Raw genomic sequence first — 16,670 nt, 5'->3', positions numbered from 1 at the left:
AATTCACATCTTTTTAAAAGTACTGCCTATATACTCTGAACAAACAAGTCCAACACACTTTTGCAAAAATAATGTAGATTGCTGTTTTCGCTAGTCTTATAGAAGACTTAACCTTAAAACAAGGTTGAAGAACAAAGCGTAACAGATTCAAAATTCCAAAATTATATTTCTTAGTAACTAAAAATGAATTGCAATAAATGAGTATTGTTCTAATGAAACGCTCGGACTAGCCTCGACTAAAAACAGTTATTGGTCTTCTATGGCACTTTTTTCTGGTCCAAATAACCATGCATTAATTCTTACCATTGCATGTCACTCAAATTTTATTTGATTACATAGACAGAACAAAAACAAATAAAATTAATGGTCTGAACAAAATTAATAAACCTCTATCAAAATAATTGTTACACTAACGAGGAACAAAGGCAGTTGGTGGTAAAACACTATTACACTGATACACTTAGAAACCCTTTAAAGACTCTGAAGTGTCGAGTTCACATTTAATGTTACCTGTAGGAACAGCCCTTTATCTGAACACCATTATACATGGTAGGCCTCATGGACCCATCCCTTTTCTCTACAACTCTCCACAGCAATTCTCTATCACTGTGCCAGTTTCACAAACTTGCTTTGGTTTCCTAGCTCCATGCGTACTGTTTCCTTTTACTTTACCAAGGCAATGTTGAGGCCAAACAAAATCAAGAGGCTTTCCTAAATCTTCTTACATTTTGTGTTACAGCAACACAATCTTAAAACTGGCCATTTCAGTTTCATTTGTTGCTTAAAATAAAAATTATAAATTAAGATTAAAATGGAGTACTAATTATAAAACAGATTGCAAGTACCACCATTTGCAAAAAATCAAGGAATTTCTGCATCATGGAAAATGCATGGACCAAAAAAAAAAAAAACCAAAAAAACAAAAAGGAAAGAAAATGCATGGACATGCATCTACAGAAGAGTTAAAAATTTCCTGTGACTAAAAAATTGAAACTTGATTCACTAGTAGCAAATGTAGAGTAATGGCTATGACAAGAACAGATCCTAGAGCTCATAAAATGCAATTATTGTCTTTTTTATTTCTTTAAAAAGACATCACATTTTTATTGCATTATTCTATTAATAAAAACACATTAACAGCTGTTTTTTTCATTCTTTGCTTCCAGATTTTTATAGGAAATAACTGTTTTAATCTGGCCTTGGAAAGTGAACCCACCAGCACCACCTTCACCTACTCACTCTTCAATTCAATATGCACATAGCAAAAGCCAACACTTCAAATCTCCTGCCCACATAAAAAAAAGTTTCAGCAGAAAAACATTAATACCAGTTGAATAAAAATAAGGGCATAAAAGCTATGAGATAGACAGCTCTGCCATCTGTCTCTGGGCTACAATCAAGGCTAACTAGAGCCTTGCACAGAGTTCAATCATGTGCATGAAATCCAAAAATAAACCTACACTCTATACAAAAACAACATACATTTGTTTTTGTAGCCTTGACTGCTATGTTTAAAAACCTAAAAGTTTTATATGGTATGAATTCAACAGTCTCCCCTATATACTGTACAGTGGTTCTTTCCCTCTAACCACAAATTCCATTATTTCATTAATGTACAAATTTGAACATATTTGAGTTCTTTATATATAAAAATAGTCAAAATATTAATTTCCCCTGCAAGTATCTTCCAATAAATCTTGCTGTCTCTCCATCTTTTAGTCCACAGCTCTTATGAGGAAACCTCTCGTACAATGATGAGTTCTACTGTGTTCTGGAAAGTTTTTAGCAAGGACACTGCTTGTCCATGTTCAATATTGATAAAACTGTAGCCATTAGCCTAGAAGAAAGAAGAAAAAAGCTCAAAAAAAATTTCATAGTCATTTATTTGCATTTGTGCATTTCAATTTCTTCCAGGTCACAAACCTGGTAGAAAATAAGTATCATTTTGGCAATTTAGAACATCTAGACTCCTGGGCCCTACCCCATCTCTATGGAAATAAAATCTCTGAAGGTGGGACCCAGGAACCTGTATCTTGCCCACATTTTCAGATGATTCTTAGTATCAACCCGACATTAGGAAGCACTTCTAAGACAGTGTCAGACATGGTGTTGTGTGTATATGCTAAGGTGCAACTGAGGTCATCAAGCTGCAAGGGTAACAGAGGTCAAGGCCTAGTCTTTCAATTGCCTAGGAGCCACCAGATCAAAGACACTACACGATATTTTACTATACATCAGACACACAGTTCTAAGTGCTTCTTGTGAATTAAATCCTTTAATTCTCATAACACACAGAGGAGATTCTTTCATCATCTTATTTTAGAAGAAGTTAACATTCATAAACTTAAACAAAAGGCTAAGATATATTCCAAAAAATGCTAAGGTTTATTTAAAAATATCAGTATGGGCTTCCCTGGTGGCGCAGTGGTTGAGAGTCCGCCAACCGATGCAGGGGACGCAGGTTCGTGTCCCAGTCCGGGAAGATCCCACATGCCGCATAGCGACTAGGCCCGTGAGCCATGGCTGCTGAGCCTGCGTGTCCGGGGCCTGTGCTCCGCAACGGGAGAGGCGACAACAGTGAGAGGCCCGCGTACCGGAAAAAAAAAAAAGAAAAAGAAAAAAGAAAAAAAAAAAAAAAACCACACATTTATATCAGTATGATCTTCCAAGGTACAAGGTGGAAACATTTTAAGCTATGAAAGCACTGGAAAGTAGCCTATAAGAAATATCACTGTTTTCATCCACAAGTATTTAAAGATAACTTCATAAAATGCTTTCTTTCAAATCTGGCATTTAATAATCCCTTGATGAGGAGGGAAGATGTTATAAAACAAAAAGTAATTTTTAAAAAATGTATCTTAGTTACCTGAATAATTTTATCACCTGGTTGCAATAATTTTGATGCTGGTCCTTCAGGCTGTACCCTTGTTACAAATATACCCTTTAGTAACAACAAAAAAGATGATTATTTGATGGAAAGCAGGATGCATAAATAAAACAGTACCAAGAAGCAATCCTTTTTTAAATATTATGCAAATATTTGAATTGTGGTGCAAGTTTTCTCCCTGTCTCCTCTGAATAATATTGTGACCACGCTATGTTATTTGTGCTTCTGGTAATTCTTACTTTAGTGATTTTTATTAAAGTGATAAAAAAAAGTTACTTCTATAGATGTGAAGAAAAGTATTAACAATTAAAAAATCACTTTACAATACAATGAATATTAAAAATTTTTGGTTAAATTTGTAGTCCTCAAACAATTAATTTGAGCTGATCACATTTCAAAACAAAAAGCTGAACAATACAGAGGGATATCACAAGGTGATGTCTGTCTAGATCTATATAAATATCTGTTAATTAATGGGCATTTCAAGGATATATAAACAAAACTCACATCATCATCAGGTCTGAATGGGTTTCCTCTTCCCCCAACCCCTCCTGATATGCTAAATCCAAGTTCTGGATCCTTGTCAACTCTCACTCGAATCTGAGTTAATATGAAAATAAACTTATTACAAATATCAGAAAAAGCTACAATACAATAATAACCACACTAGAAAATTAAATTCAACAAAACATAAATATGTAAGAATTCACCTAAAATAAATATTGGGGCAGATGAAATGAAACTACAATGTGAAATATTATGTTAATGAGTTAGTGAGTTAAAGGCACAGCTGGGATTATAAAGCATAGCTCCTAAATTAATCAACTGCTATCTTATGAGGATATGCAACCAATTAATGTTGACTTTATATATCTTGGACAGCATGGACTTTAATGACATAGAGTATACACACAAAACATGTATTTTATTATCAGTTTCCATTTGTAGAACATCTAAATTACATAGTATTTCTGACTACTGGACGTTTCATAAAACATCTAAAAGATCCCTGGGTGGTTGTTGGATATTAACTCATTTCCTAAATCTGCTTATACACTTCAAAGGAGTTGGGATTGATGATCAATTGATACTATTTTTTACAACCAAGCTATAGAAAAAGATGCAAGAACTAAACTTTTGTTTTATAAAACACTCCCTTTCCCCAGAGACCAAAACAAAATGAATGAAGCATTTGTTCTCTAACTTTCTAATATTATTTTATTAATAAACTATCAAAATACATGAATATATGACTGTTGACTTTTTAAGTACTTTGTAAGATTTAATTCTTAGTCTGGAAAGCTATAGTCCAAACTATAGTTTCAAAAGCTAACTATCAAATAACACTTAGCAAACTATAATATGCCATTAGCAAACTATAATATGCCATTCAAGTTTAATAGTCTACTATTTTTATTCCGGAAGAAGGTCTGATTACTGGAGTATCATCATCAACCAGTTTTGGAAAAACAACCACCTTAGGAAAAAAAAAAAAATCATGCCCTCAATACTATCCTATGTCAATTTATCAGAACAGGGGGGATCATACAGTCAAGTTAAACCACAAAGTTTAATACCTTATAAACTTAACATGAAACCAAGCTATTAAACAAAACAGTAAAAACTATGTTAAAATTCTGTATGGATTTATTGCTATAATTAAATAACCTATAAAATACATTAAAAACTTAGTCTCATATTCCAAATATTCTTGATCATTCTTACCTCTTGCCTTGCCAGTTCATGGCCTTGTCTAGGAGAACAATGGGGCTGTGTGTATGGAGGCTGGTGGGCCACTTTCAGCATCAAGTAATCAATTAGTTGTTCTCTAGAGGGATGCCTTGCCACAGATGCCTGAGGAAGGGGGTGATGTATTTGACTATAATTTGCCTGAGGCCTGAGAGGCTGGCTCATCTGTCCATTACTCAAAGGCATCTAAGAAAAACATGAAGTCTCTTAAAATGACCAATAATAATGCCTTGTTACAAATATTTGGATTTTCTTCTTGGAGCAATACAAAAGCACTAGAGTTTAACATTCTAAATCACACAGTATCATGCCATGTGTGCCATTTTTTCTAATTTTACACTTTTAAAAGAAAAAAACCTGTCAATATCTTAATTCTAAGCTTGTCTGAGTGCTCACTGATAGATTCACTCTTTAAAAGTTTCAAATTAAGGTACATCATATCTACATTTAAAATTATTTGCTTTTCTGTAAGCTTAACCCAATGTTAAAATGGTAAACAGTATATCAAATTTTAAAACTTAAGTAAGCCCATTAAAAGGGCATCTCTTCCCATACTATACTTAATCTCTCACATACACTCAAAAGATGCATTTGCTGATATTTTTCTTCAGAATGAAAGTATAAGTAGTTTTGTGGTAGAAGTTTTTCATAATCTGAGTATATTCTTCTACCTCTATTCCTTCCTCACCAGAATTAAAAAGCCAATCTAGCTATGCAGTAGAAAATTGAGTTATTCCTCGTGTGTGTGTGTGTGTGTGTGTGTGTATCAAGTAAGGAATTTTTAAACTAAGTATTAATTCCATAGAATGTTAACCACAAAAAGTAAACCATGACATTTTATTTTGCTTTTCACAAGCTAAACAAAAACTCCAGATTATTCTGTTGCTGTTAAAGAAATACCTTTGTCTTAGTCTCTTGTTTTTTAGACTTAAAAATAACCTTTATGGAAATGTGATAATAGCTTACTCTGTTAGTGTGAGGAATCTATCTGAAAAATAAGAGGTTATATTTACATTACAAATATTTGCATATAAAGAAATTTTTGTGTAGAAGAGGAAATAAGTACATTTAAGCGATTCAGTCATTTAAAACTTCATTGTTAACTATTAACCCACAAGGAAATTAGAAAAAAACTGTGATGATTTGAGTCCCATTTCCCTAAAATTATCCAAAGTAGAAAAGTTTGGGGAAACATTATGGCAATAGTTTCAGAACTATATATCTTCTTACGTTCATCTTGCTGAGGAATATAAAGTTTGGTTTTGGTGAATAATATTTTTACTTAAAAAAAAGTTCTCTTTTTCACTGTATTATACTTGAGAACTTAGTTAACTCTGAAGCCTGGGAACATACATGGGTGTTTCATGACAGGGCACAAAGATATTACTCCCTCACAAATTTTATGTTGGTTGGGGAGAAGAGGTGCTATATTATCTCTTTTTAAAAAATATTGTGGTTGTTTCCCACTTGATCACTGTAGATTTGAAGCAATTAATCTGCCTAGGAGTACTTAAATAGTTGTACAGTTATTTTATTATTTTTGCACAACTCTGTAGATAGCACTTGCTTTTCTTCATGTTAGTACAATTTATTCCTACATGCAGATTTAATACCTTTCTCCTGGGGAGAATACTCCAGACAATAACTACTTCTGACCCATTCTTAAGACTCCCTGACACCTAGAACTTGGACATACCTGAATGTGTAGAACACATTCTACATCAGTGTTAAACATAGCCATGGAATATACTAAGCTATGATTAGCAGATAACTCAGGAGAATAAAAAACATAAAACAAACTCAGTAACCCAAACCAGAAAATGGATATTAAAAAGAAAAAAGAAACTGGATAGCGGAAAAAGAAACTCGACAGCGATTAAAAGAAAAACAATAAAAAAAAGGTAAAATAAATAAATACGTACAAACTTATATGGCTGGATTCCTACTCTCAAGAACAGTGTAAAAGTTTATATAGTACATAACTATGCTTCACAATTATAACTGGTTATACTAGGGATATGGGCTTAGTTAAGATGAAGAACAGCTGAGGAAAATACTAAAGAAAAGAATTATCTATCCAGCATTGGTGACAAAAAAGTAAACTCTCTAAATGAGTGATGCTTTAGTTATAAAAGTAGTAAGAATACAACCATCATCTATTCTGCCATATACAAAAGTCTTTCAAGGTGATTTCTAATTACTTTTAAAGAATGTTAAAATGCCTTGATCCTCCAAGAATTTAAGACAGGTTCATATTTAACTCTCCAAACAGTTTTACTATCAGGAATGCCAAAAACTAGGAGATACTACAGAAATCCAAAGATAACAAAATGATTCTTCAGTGTGGAAGAAATCATGGAATAAACTAAGAAACAGCAGAGTGAAATTTTATTTCATATTTCTCAATTATTAAAAAAAAACCTTACTAATCAAGAGGTAAAGGTTTAGTTCAAAAGCTGTAAAACACAATAAGCTCACAGATACTACTTCATTCCCTGAGCACCTACTTTCATCAAGCTGTCTGGAAGAACATCTTTGTGACTAAGTGTAGCTGACGGGTAGTTCTGCTGTCCTGAAATGAATATATCATCTTGACAAGGATCTCCTGCACAGGATGTCTGGGGATGCTTCAAATGAGGGGGAAATAAAAAATAAACAAAATGATCTTTAAGATGTGAAACCAAAATGATGATGACACTTGAGAGGAGATACTGCTAGACAATGGAAAGATGAAGAACCAAATCAAACATTACCATCATAACTACCATTGATATTAGCACCTTTATAATGGGTGTTAACTAGATTTATTTATTTACTATTGTGGTAATCACTTTGTAATACAGCACCTTTATAATGGGTGTTAACTAGATTTATTTATTTATTATTGTGGTAATCACTTTGTAATACAGCACCTTTATAATGGGTGTTAACTAGATTTATTTATTTATTATTGTGGTAATCACTTTGTAATACATACATATATCAAACCATCATTATGTATACCTTGAACTAACATGTTATATGTCAGTTATATCGCAATAAAACTGGAAAAAATATTAGTACCTTTAACAGTCTTTCAAAGTTACATGGCAAAATGTTTGTTCTTATAACGTGTGAAAAGTACATATGAATATATACTGTTAAGATATTCTTTTATAATACTTTTAGGTTTATTTACAGTAATACCTAGCTTTTAACACTCTGAGCAATAAATTTAGTTATTAATCCAAGTTAAGAGTCCCAAATTTTAAGAGAAACTAAAATATATGCACTCCTGTTGAGCACAGCAAAGTTTTTTGGTAAAAAAATTAACTGCTGTTTTTTTGTAACAGCACAGTATCACCCAGGATTTCCTTATTAATGATGAGCAATATCAGTAAACATACAATCTTATAAAACTTGCTTTAGCCTAATTGTATCATACTAATATTAGCTCAGTATTTTTAAAAGCACTGCTCTGATGAAATGCTTTTAAATTTTATTAATTAGAGTTCATATTTTTATACATCAAATAACATCCTTACATTATAGTTTATCTCACTGATACCTTTAGAGGAAAAAATAAACTCAATATCTCATTATCTCTGAATATTTCTTATAAATATGCTGAGAAGAAAGATGCTTATTTTTCATCTTAATTTAGTTCTAAACACACCTAGCTATATTTAAGAAAACTACAGAGACTGTGATAAATAGCAGTACCGTTACCTTCAAAACAGTGTATGGCTGGCAACACATATATGCAAACTACGTGATCATGTTGAAAAATAATCTGAAATTCAGTTCATTATGATATGCCACAGGATACATGTAAATCTAAGGGTTTATAATTTAGTCTTAGGAACCATATCTGCAACAAAACTATCATGTGCAGTTTGCTGCTAGTTCAAACCATGGCTTAGCATTTTTAGATGTAGTTCGATCTAATTTTATTTATACAATGAATACTTTATTTTCCTTTTCCGTTTTTGAGATGTGTTTTCAGAATGCATAATAATCAACTCAGCTCACAGCTTGAAGTTTAAACTCAAGTGTGAATGTACGACTATGTCTTTAAATGAACAAGTGCATTATGGATGAAAAAGTTAAATGCAACAGACTCAAAGACTCTGACTTGAATAAAACAAGCAAAAGATATTACTGTTCAAGAATTTGTAAAGAACAATTGTTCCACATGACTATAAAGATTATCCCTGAGTTAATAAAAGTCCCCAGTCTTTACCCCATGGCTTCAGCTGGAATGAGTGCCAGAAACGCAGGGCTTACTTGCCATCATCTCCTCTCTGTTTCAAACTGCTAAGTTACAAAACGATTGTTGCCACTATTATGTAACACAGAAACCAGGTGGTGGCAGGTGACAGAAGGCAGAGCAAGATGGGTGAGGCCCAGCCAGAACAAAGTGAATCGAGGATACTGCTCCTATCCTAGAATACAACAGAGTTAAGCCAGGAGTATATTAAAAAGTAGTAGGAGATTGGGGGTGTTGGGAAGAAGACACTCAGGAAAAAGCAAAGGACCCAGAAGCAAGGTCACTATGGAAATAAAACTATGGGGGAGAGAATGCGGCTTTACAATGGGAGAAAGCGCTTTTCAGGATGGAGGAAGAGGGGCAGAGGAAACACTTCGAGGCCATGCTACCACCTCAAGTTGTCAGGGAAAGAAAAATCTTAAAACAGCCACGCAGAGTTGTTCTGTTCTTTCTCCTTTTCTGTCATTCTTAGTCCCTACCCTTAACTTTCATTAAAAGAATAAACCTTTCTTCTTCCCTACTAATGATTACATAGGTAATAAAGGATTTGGGTTTTGCCTTTTCACTGGTACTTAATGCAATTTCTCCAGGCTCACATTTAATCATATTCTGCAAATTATTATTAAACTTAGTTCCAAGTATTTATTTGCCAACCCTCAATCACTAAAGTGAAAATTATTCTTTCCCACAACCCCTCTGTGAATCACACATGGCAGAGCCTTAAAACCTTGAGTTAGGGAGAGGAAGTGAATTTTAAGAGAAAGCACTGCGAAGAAAAATAATTTTTTACAAAACCTCTTAGAGTCCTATCGCTCACCCCTTTTTATATAATAGCTGACTACATCCTTAGTTATGACCACAGAAACTTGAGATAAAAACTAAATCAGCTTTACAGAGTTTTAGAACTAAGCCATGGAAGAACTGGGGGGTAAACAAGATATTTAACCCACAGCACAAATTTATTTTCTAGAATTGTTAAAACATCAAAATGTGGGTTTTCTTCCTCTTCTACGTACTAAAGGTACTGATCTACTACAGGTACTCACTCGAAAAATGTGCCCACCAGAATCTCTTCCGTCTGCAATACTCAAGGCAAGACTGCCTTGGCTGCCATGCAGATCCCTAGAGCTGCCATAGTGAAAGTGGCTTACAGCAGTAAAATTGGAATTAAAGGACCTTGACAGCATGCTCTGAATAAAGAGGGGATAGATTTAACAGAGATTAGTGTAGCATGCATAATTCACAAGACATGTTATGTACATAGACATACAAGTAACCCCAATACCACACAGAAATATCAGGCAACACTGAATTTTCAGTGCCACTGAAAGAAACTGGCACTATTTACCATATATTTACATGAAAACATACATGTACACACATAAATTATATGTAAACCCAACCATTCACATGTTTAAACACCAAAAAAGAAAGTGCAAACATACAGCTGCTTTTATAATGTGATTATTTCTTTTACTCCTAACATATCTTATTAGAAGGTTGTCGGAAGATAGGAATTGATGTTATACCCAGATATATCTGTACATATATAGTTACACACAGAACACAAACTAATTTCTTTATAAAGACAAACTTTACCAACATTCAGTTATTTCTAAGTCAAAATGGGTTTCTAGAGAGTCTGCTTCATTTTATACAAATTAATTCTGTCTTATTAAGTAAATGGAGAGTTTAGACATACATAATACAGCACAAAATATATTTGCAAAAAAGAATACTTGGCTCTTGGCTATTGCAATTTCTAATAAAAATTATCTTCCACATTTAGGAAAATGTCTTAACATCAGAGAAAAGTTTAACATACACACAGAGTTTTAGGATATAACATTTAAAAGGCTCCTACTGCTTTACAATTACCAGGAAAAAATTTTCAATAAATCTAGAAAATGCACATGTAAAACTTTTTTTCCCATTCAAATAGATAGATATTAAAGATTATTATATTTTAGTAGTGGCTTTGCTGCTTAAACTTGAAGAATGCTTCAAGTTTCACTGATGGAATCCTTCTATGACTGAGTTTACTATAAATGCCTAATTGCCAATCCCAGAGCTGCCTGAGAAATGTACTTCAATAAAAGCACTGCCTGATTCTCATTGTTCCTGCTTGTTTATTGCCAGAGTTAACTACTGTTCTTTCCCATGTGGATGCTTTTAGTCATGTCCCTAAACTTTAAGGGTCTGATGGTTAAACCGAGAGAAACCATATTTGGGGCATGACTTATTAGTAAGAAATCCACAAATCCACAAATACTTGTTATGACATTTACAACAAGCATTTATATATATGTTATGACATATATAATAAGCATTTCTGTATTATTCTTAGGAAATACAGATTTTCTCCAGATTATGAAGTTGATCTCTAATACCAAGAAACATTAACGTGACATTCCAGAATGAAAAGAATCTGTAAAATTACAATGTACACGTTTAGTTATTTTGTGGATTCTGAAGTAAAGACTAAAGAAAAAGCTGAATTTAACAGGCCAGGCCTGTACTTTCCCAAACCATCTCACAAAGAATAAGGATTTGGCAGAGGCAGTTCAGAGGTTCCCCAAACACCTGATTAGAACGTAAAAATAAATTACACACATAACCACACATACAGAGAAACATTTCAGCAACACACCCTCCCATGTTACACAGTTTTAACGTGTCAACTTGAGTGGTCTGATTGACCCTTTTTAATAATATGTTGATCTTGGAACAAAGCCTTTGCTGTCATCTCTGAACATACATGAGGTTTTTGTAAATATTTCACTGATTAAGAAGGTTAAAGTTTGGAATAGGTCTGACTTTGAATTCAGGCTTGTACAGAGACAGCCACATAAAACTGCACTCTGTCACAACACATCAACACATTGTGCAAAGCTCAATTAAGTGCTGGGCCAATGTCCTGGGCACTGTTTTTCACTACATGCTAACAGCTGTATAATAGCAAGTGAACATGGAAATCATCTGTTTTGTTAATCATATTCTGGTTGAGTGCTTATCAGTTTTTTGTTTTTTGTTTTTTTTGCAGTACGCGGGCCTCTCACTGTTGTGGCCTCTCCGTTGTGGAGCACAGGCTCCGGACGCACAGGCTCAGCGGCCATGGCTCACGGGCCCAGCCGCTCCGCGGCATGTGGGATCTTCCCGGACCGGGGCACGAACCCGTGTCCCCTGCACCAGCAGGCAGACTCTCAACCACTGCGACACCAGGGAAGCCCTTATCAGTTTTTAATATAATAAGGAATATTGGCAAATGCTGATATTAGAAATAATTTTAATTTTGAAATAAATATTTATTCCTTTTCAGTCTCTGTTGATGAGTTTAATTAAATAAGTCTCAAGATTTCTGAGGTGGGATTTATTTTATAGATTTGTGTTCCAGGTACAGTTTGCTGCAGTGGTTGGGAAGGAGGGATTACTACTACAAGGTTAAAAAACACCAAGTAAGCTTCAATAACTTATCTCTTTCTGTGTTACTACTAAACTCCTCAGCTGGGCAAAGTAGCAACTTTTCCTCTAGAGGTGGGGCAGGCATTGTGAAATCCCGAGGAAAATTTTCAAATGTCTACCACACCATTAGAATTATGTTTAAGGGAGAGAGGAGGAGATGCAGAGGAGCAAATACAGATCTTCCATCACAATCTAAATCTTGTTGCCCTGTGTCCTCAAAAGGTTTTTCCTAATTTCACTGAATTGATTCTCACCTATAAATTACCAGTGAGCACAACAGGCAAACTACTGTCATGCATTCTCTAAGCAATCATACAGTAAATTCTAAACATGAGGTTTAGAATTTAGAGAGATACAGTGAACAATGAGATGGCTGCTACTTGCTTCCTATTTACTAAAGTCCAGGCGTGTCTGTGTCAGGAAAGTAGTGGAGAACAGCCATCTGAGATGCCAACTAAAAAACATAATGATAACCAAACTCATCTCTTCCTCCAAACCTGCTATTCCTCTTCCATATCCAGTTAACAGCAGTCCCAAAAAACAGTTATTCATGGTACCAATCTCAAGCTTAACCCCTTTTCCTCAATGAATGATTACAGGAATATTCCCATCAGAAGTAAACTCTTATAATCTATTTCAGAACTGCCTCTTGAATTTGTTCCTTTGCCTCAATTCCACTGAAATATTTCTCATTCCATTTATTTTCTGGACCATTAGACAGCCTCATAACTTAATCAACTTGACTATAGCCTCTTTCTCCCCAAATCCAGTTCCACACCATCACCAGAAGTTTATTTGTAAAACAGTTATGTTACTCCTTTGCTTAAGAATTTTCCAAATTCCATAGATAAGGCACACAAATTTAAAGAGCCTCAACAGTATGTAGAGAATTACAGCCGAAACAAAATGGAGAGCTGACAACGAAGTCGCCTAATGCTATAGATGCTCAGCTACTTAAAGCTAAGAACAGAATTAAAAAGAGCTAACAATTACAGACAGAGGTTCAATGTGAATTGACATAAGGTATTAATCACATTTTAGACATTGATTTCTGAAAAACTTAAAGAATTTTTTAAAGTAATGATTAATTGAGGTTGTATACATTCAGCTGTTTTTAAAAATATCTTATACCAATAAACAAAGTTAAAATAATCCTTGGGTAAAATCCACTGAGAGATATGAAGCTAAATCTTGAAGAACGAATATGCCTTATATTCTTGGGCCACAGAACTGCCCCAAAGTATCAGTTTTAAGCATAATTTTAAAAAAAATTTTATCTCCTTTCAAAAAAGGAATATCTATACATAAGGTTATAAACTGAACATGAGCTTATTTCCAAACTACACTACACTACACTAGAGCCACAGACACCTGAGTTCAAATAGGTCAGAAATGCAATTCAGGAAAGTCAAGAGTAAATGCCATGCCAGAAGCCATCTGAGTCAGTGACACTGTTAGTCATACAACATGAACTGGGGAAAAAAATCTTAGGTGAAAGATATACATTTACAATACATTTCTTGTTATTCTGTTAACTATATGGTAAATTGCTATTTCTGTAAACATATTTACATGATTAATTATTAATAGACAAGAGCAGGAAGCCAGAAAATAAGAGGTAATCATGTATATATGTGTATTATTTGTAGTATGGCACAATCTAAACGAGATACACACCTAAATATATAAAATGAAGGTAAGCCCATTAGAAAACACTAAGGAGTAAGAGACGGGAAAGAAGTTTATATTAACATCTCAACTGTTTTGAGACTGGGTAAGTCTAAACTTGGACCTTTAATCTCACTACCAAGGAAAAACTTATAGAATATAGGTATATATTCAATAATTCAGAGTATCTTGTTTCATCTAGTTTCAAAAACAAAGACTGCCAAATATTTTAAAGGAAAATTAGTAAATTCATAAATAGGAGAATGAAAAATTCATGTTTAATTACCTTTTCTAACTTTTTGGCCTCAATGTGTCGTAGTACTTGTTCTCGCCAATCGTGAGGAACTTTACTTTTTCCTGGAGGATCTAATAATGAATGTTCAGAACCAACCCTTGCATTTGGTCTTTTTGAAGGACTAGTCCGTGAATAATTGAAATCACTAACTGACATAGTTCTCTCTGGTATATCACTAACAGAGGGTCGAGCACTCTGAGGCCTTGATGCATTTGGACCATCAATGCTGTATGTTCGTGCAGAAAGAGGTCTCTGTGATCCTGACATCATTGGAGGAGTTCTTCCCACTGAATGTAACTCTCTGTATGATAAGTAATCTCCTTCAGGAACTTGGGCCCGCCTCGTGGGACCTGGCTCACCAAGATTTACAGAGGCTGTAGAGGACACACTACTCTGTCGCTGAATCGTAGTTCGCGATGCTCCAGGAATGAGTCGGTCATTTGGTGAGATGGCCCACATTTCCCCATGTCTTCCTGGACCAAGTCTCTGATGTAAATGGTATCCAGTATTAGCTCGAACATTGTTATGATTAGAGAAATTCATATTGGCAGAATGTTTAGCATAACTGTGATTTTCTGTACTCTCTGATCTAGGAAAGCGCTGCGGAGGAAAATTGACATGGTCTACTTGGGGATTTTGTTTGGAGTGCCACAAAGTGTCCTTGACTGTAGCACTGCTACTGTACTGGATATTATACTGTGGAGGACCATATATTTGAGGCGTGGACTGTGGGCCACTTATTGTGGGGCCTCTTATTATATTTGGTTCTTCAGGATTATAATTTGAATCAAACTTGAAAACTGCCTTTGTACCTGCTATTAAATCAGAAGATGAAGAAGAACCAGTAAATACTTGCAATGGTTGATCATACAAAAGCGTAGCTGACTTGCTCCTTACTATATTTTTTCCATCAATAGTAGATGTTACTTTAACTGTTGCACTTGGCTGCTGAGGTCCATTATCACTAAGTATGTCATAGATTTTTAGCCCGCCAGTCTCCATATTAGTTATGCTATGAGATTTCACAACAGATCCAATTGGCCCACTTCTCTGAGGGGAGAGATCTTCAGTGCTCTTGGAAAGACCTGCATCAACAGAAGAACTGGTGTCATGTGGTTCAGTCCTCCTAGGAGACTGTGGAGTTTCCTCAGAACGTCCATTTACCTTATTTATGCATTCAAGAGTAGGATACTTGTTTCCATTATCCAAGTGCTCAACCTCTCCTTCAGCATTATTGCTTAAAAAGCCTGTTTCAAGCACTGTATCCTCTGTCTTTGATCTTTCCACTATCTCTGGTTGAAATGTATCATTAGTTACAGGTTTATTAAGATTCATATTGATATGGTCTAATTTGTGAGATTCATCAGATGTGGCTGTTGAGTCAACACCTTTTTCAATAAGAACTAATCGCTCTTCAATATTCAAATCATATTCAGGTAAGTTAAAATCTTTTTTATCAGGAACCTCGGTTTTTTCCTCTGTTGAATGATTTAAAATATCCCCATTTTGTAAAAGGCTGTTAAAATTTTCATCTTCTTGCCTAAAACAAAGAAAATTTTATCACAAACATCATAAAGCCCAGTTTTCTTAGTAATGGGGAACATTAACAACTAATTAATGTGGAGGTACATAAAGATAAGAGCATTGATGGGAGTTACAGATAAAAGGCATTTATTATCAAGCATGTAATTTTAAAATATTATTGTAACAGTCAAATAATATAGATTTATGGAGAAAAGGTAAAGCATACTAATTAAAATTCATAGATAAGATTAATTTTCATCAATATCATCAATCTATCACAATAGTTTAATAGTGCTAAACAATGAAGAAAAATGTGCTTATTATGTAATGAAATAATTCTCTTCTACTGCTGTATCTTTTCATGACTGTGTTAAAACATGAAATGCTTGAAAGATGGGCACATACATGGAGAAAAGGCCAGTAAGTTGAATAGTTAAGTAAAAAGCACAGAATATTTTTACAAATAATTCTGAAACTTCACATTATTGATCAGTTAATGATATTAACTAAGTAGGTATTATTAGATCCAAATATATATAAGGAAATTATACAAAGAACTAAACAATCACTCAAAGATCTACAAAATATGAAGAAAGATCAAAAAAGAAACTAAATCTAATCATTTTTCTGTGACTACACTGTATTTGGCAAATATTTATAAAATGTACCATTCCAAAATTATAGAAGATATTTTATTTCTATTTGGTGATATGAAAACATATTTGCATCCTCTTTGTAAATATTCAAGTTACGTTTCAACAAATTCTTTTTTTCAAAAAAATTTATTTATTTTGGGCTGCATTGGGTCTTCGTTGCTGTGTACGGGATTCTCACTG

At 34.1% G+C, this 16,670-nt stretch overlaps 1 protein-coding gene across 12 annotated transcripts in view; it reads right to left on the bottom strand.

Annotated features, from left to right (window-relative positions):
* Positions 1 to 305: 305 nt before the first annotated feature.
* Positions 306 to 16,670, bottom strand: part of ERBIN (erbb2 interacting protein) — a 117,714-nt gene continuing 101,349 nt past the window's right edge. For 4 of the 12 annotated variants that reach the window (XM_059062262.2, XM_067031048.1, XM_059062265.2 and 1 more), the window contains 7 exons: positions 14,302 to 15,850; positions 9,932 to 10,075; positions 7,144 to 7,263; positions 4,613 to 4,822; positions 3,395 to 3,487; positions 2,867 to 2,941; positions 306 to 1,837 (listed from right to left, as the gene is read on the bottom strand). In XM_059062262.2, the coding sequence (XP_058918245.1) occupies positions 1,730 to 1,837; positions 2,867 to 2,941; positions 3,395 to 3,487; positions 4,613 to 4,822; positions 7,144 to 7,263; positions 9,932 to 10,075; positions 14,302 to 15,850 (2,299 nt within the window). In that variant the 3' untranslated portion in view covers positions 306 to 1,729. The remainder of the gene's footprint in view (positions 1,838 to 2,866; positions 2,942 to 3,394; positions 3,488 to 4,612; positions 4,823 to 7,143; positions 7,264 to 9,931; positions 10,076 to 14,301; positions 15,851 to 16,670) is intronic. The other 8 variants (XM_059062268.2, XM_059062269.2, XM_059062266.2 and 5 more) reach the window with 7 other exon arrangements.

The sequence above is a fragment of the Kogia breviceps genome, chromosome 4 (assembly GCF_026419965.1).
Source record: "Kogia breviceps isolate mKogBre1 chromosome 4, mKogBre1 haplotype 1, whole genome shotgun sequence".
Classification (NCBI taxonomy): Eukaryota; Metazoa; Chordata; class Mammalia; order Artiodactyla; family Physeteridae; genus Kogia; species Kogia breviceps.
Note: the sequence above shows the minus strand (reverse complement) of the source record. Positions and strands in the feature narration are given on the sequence as shown.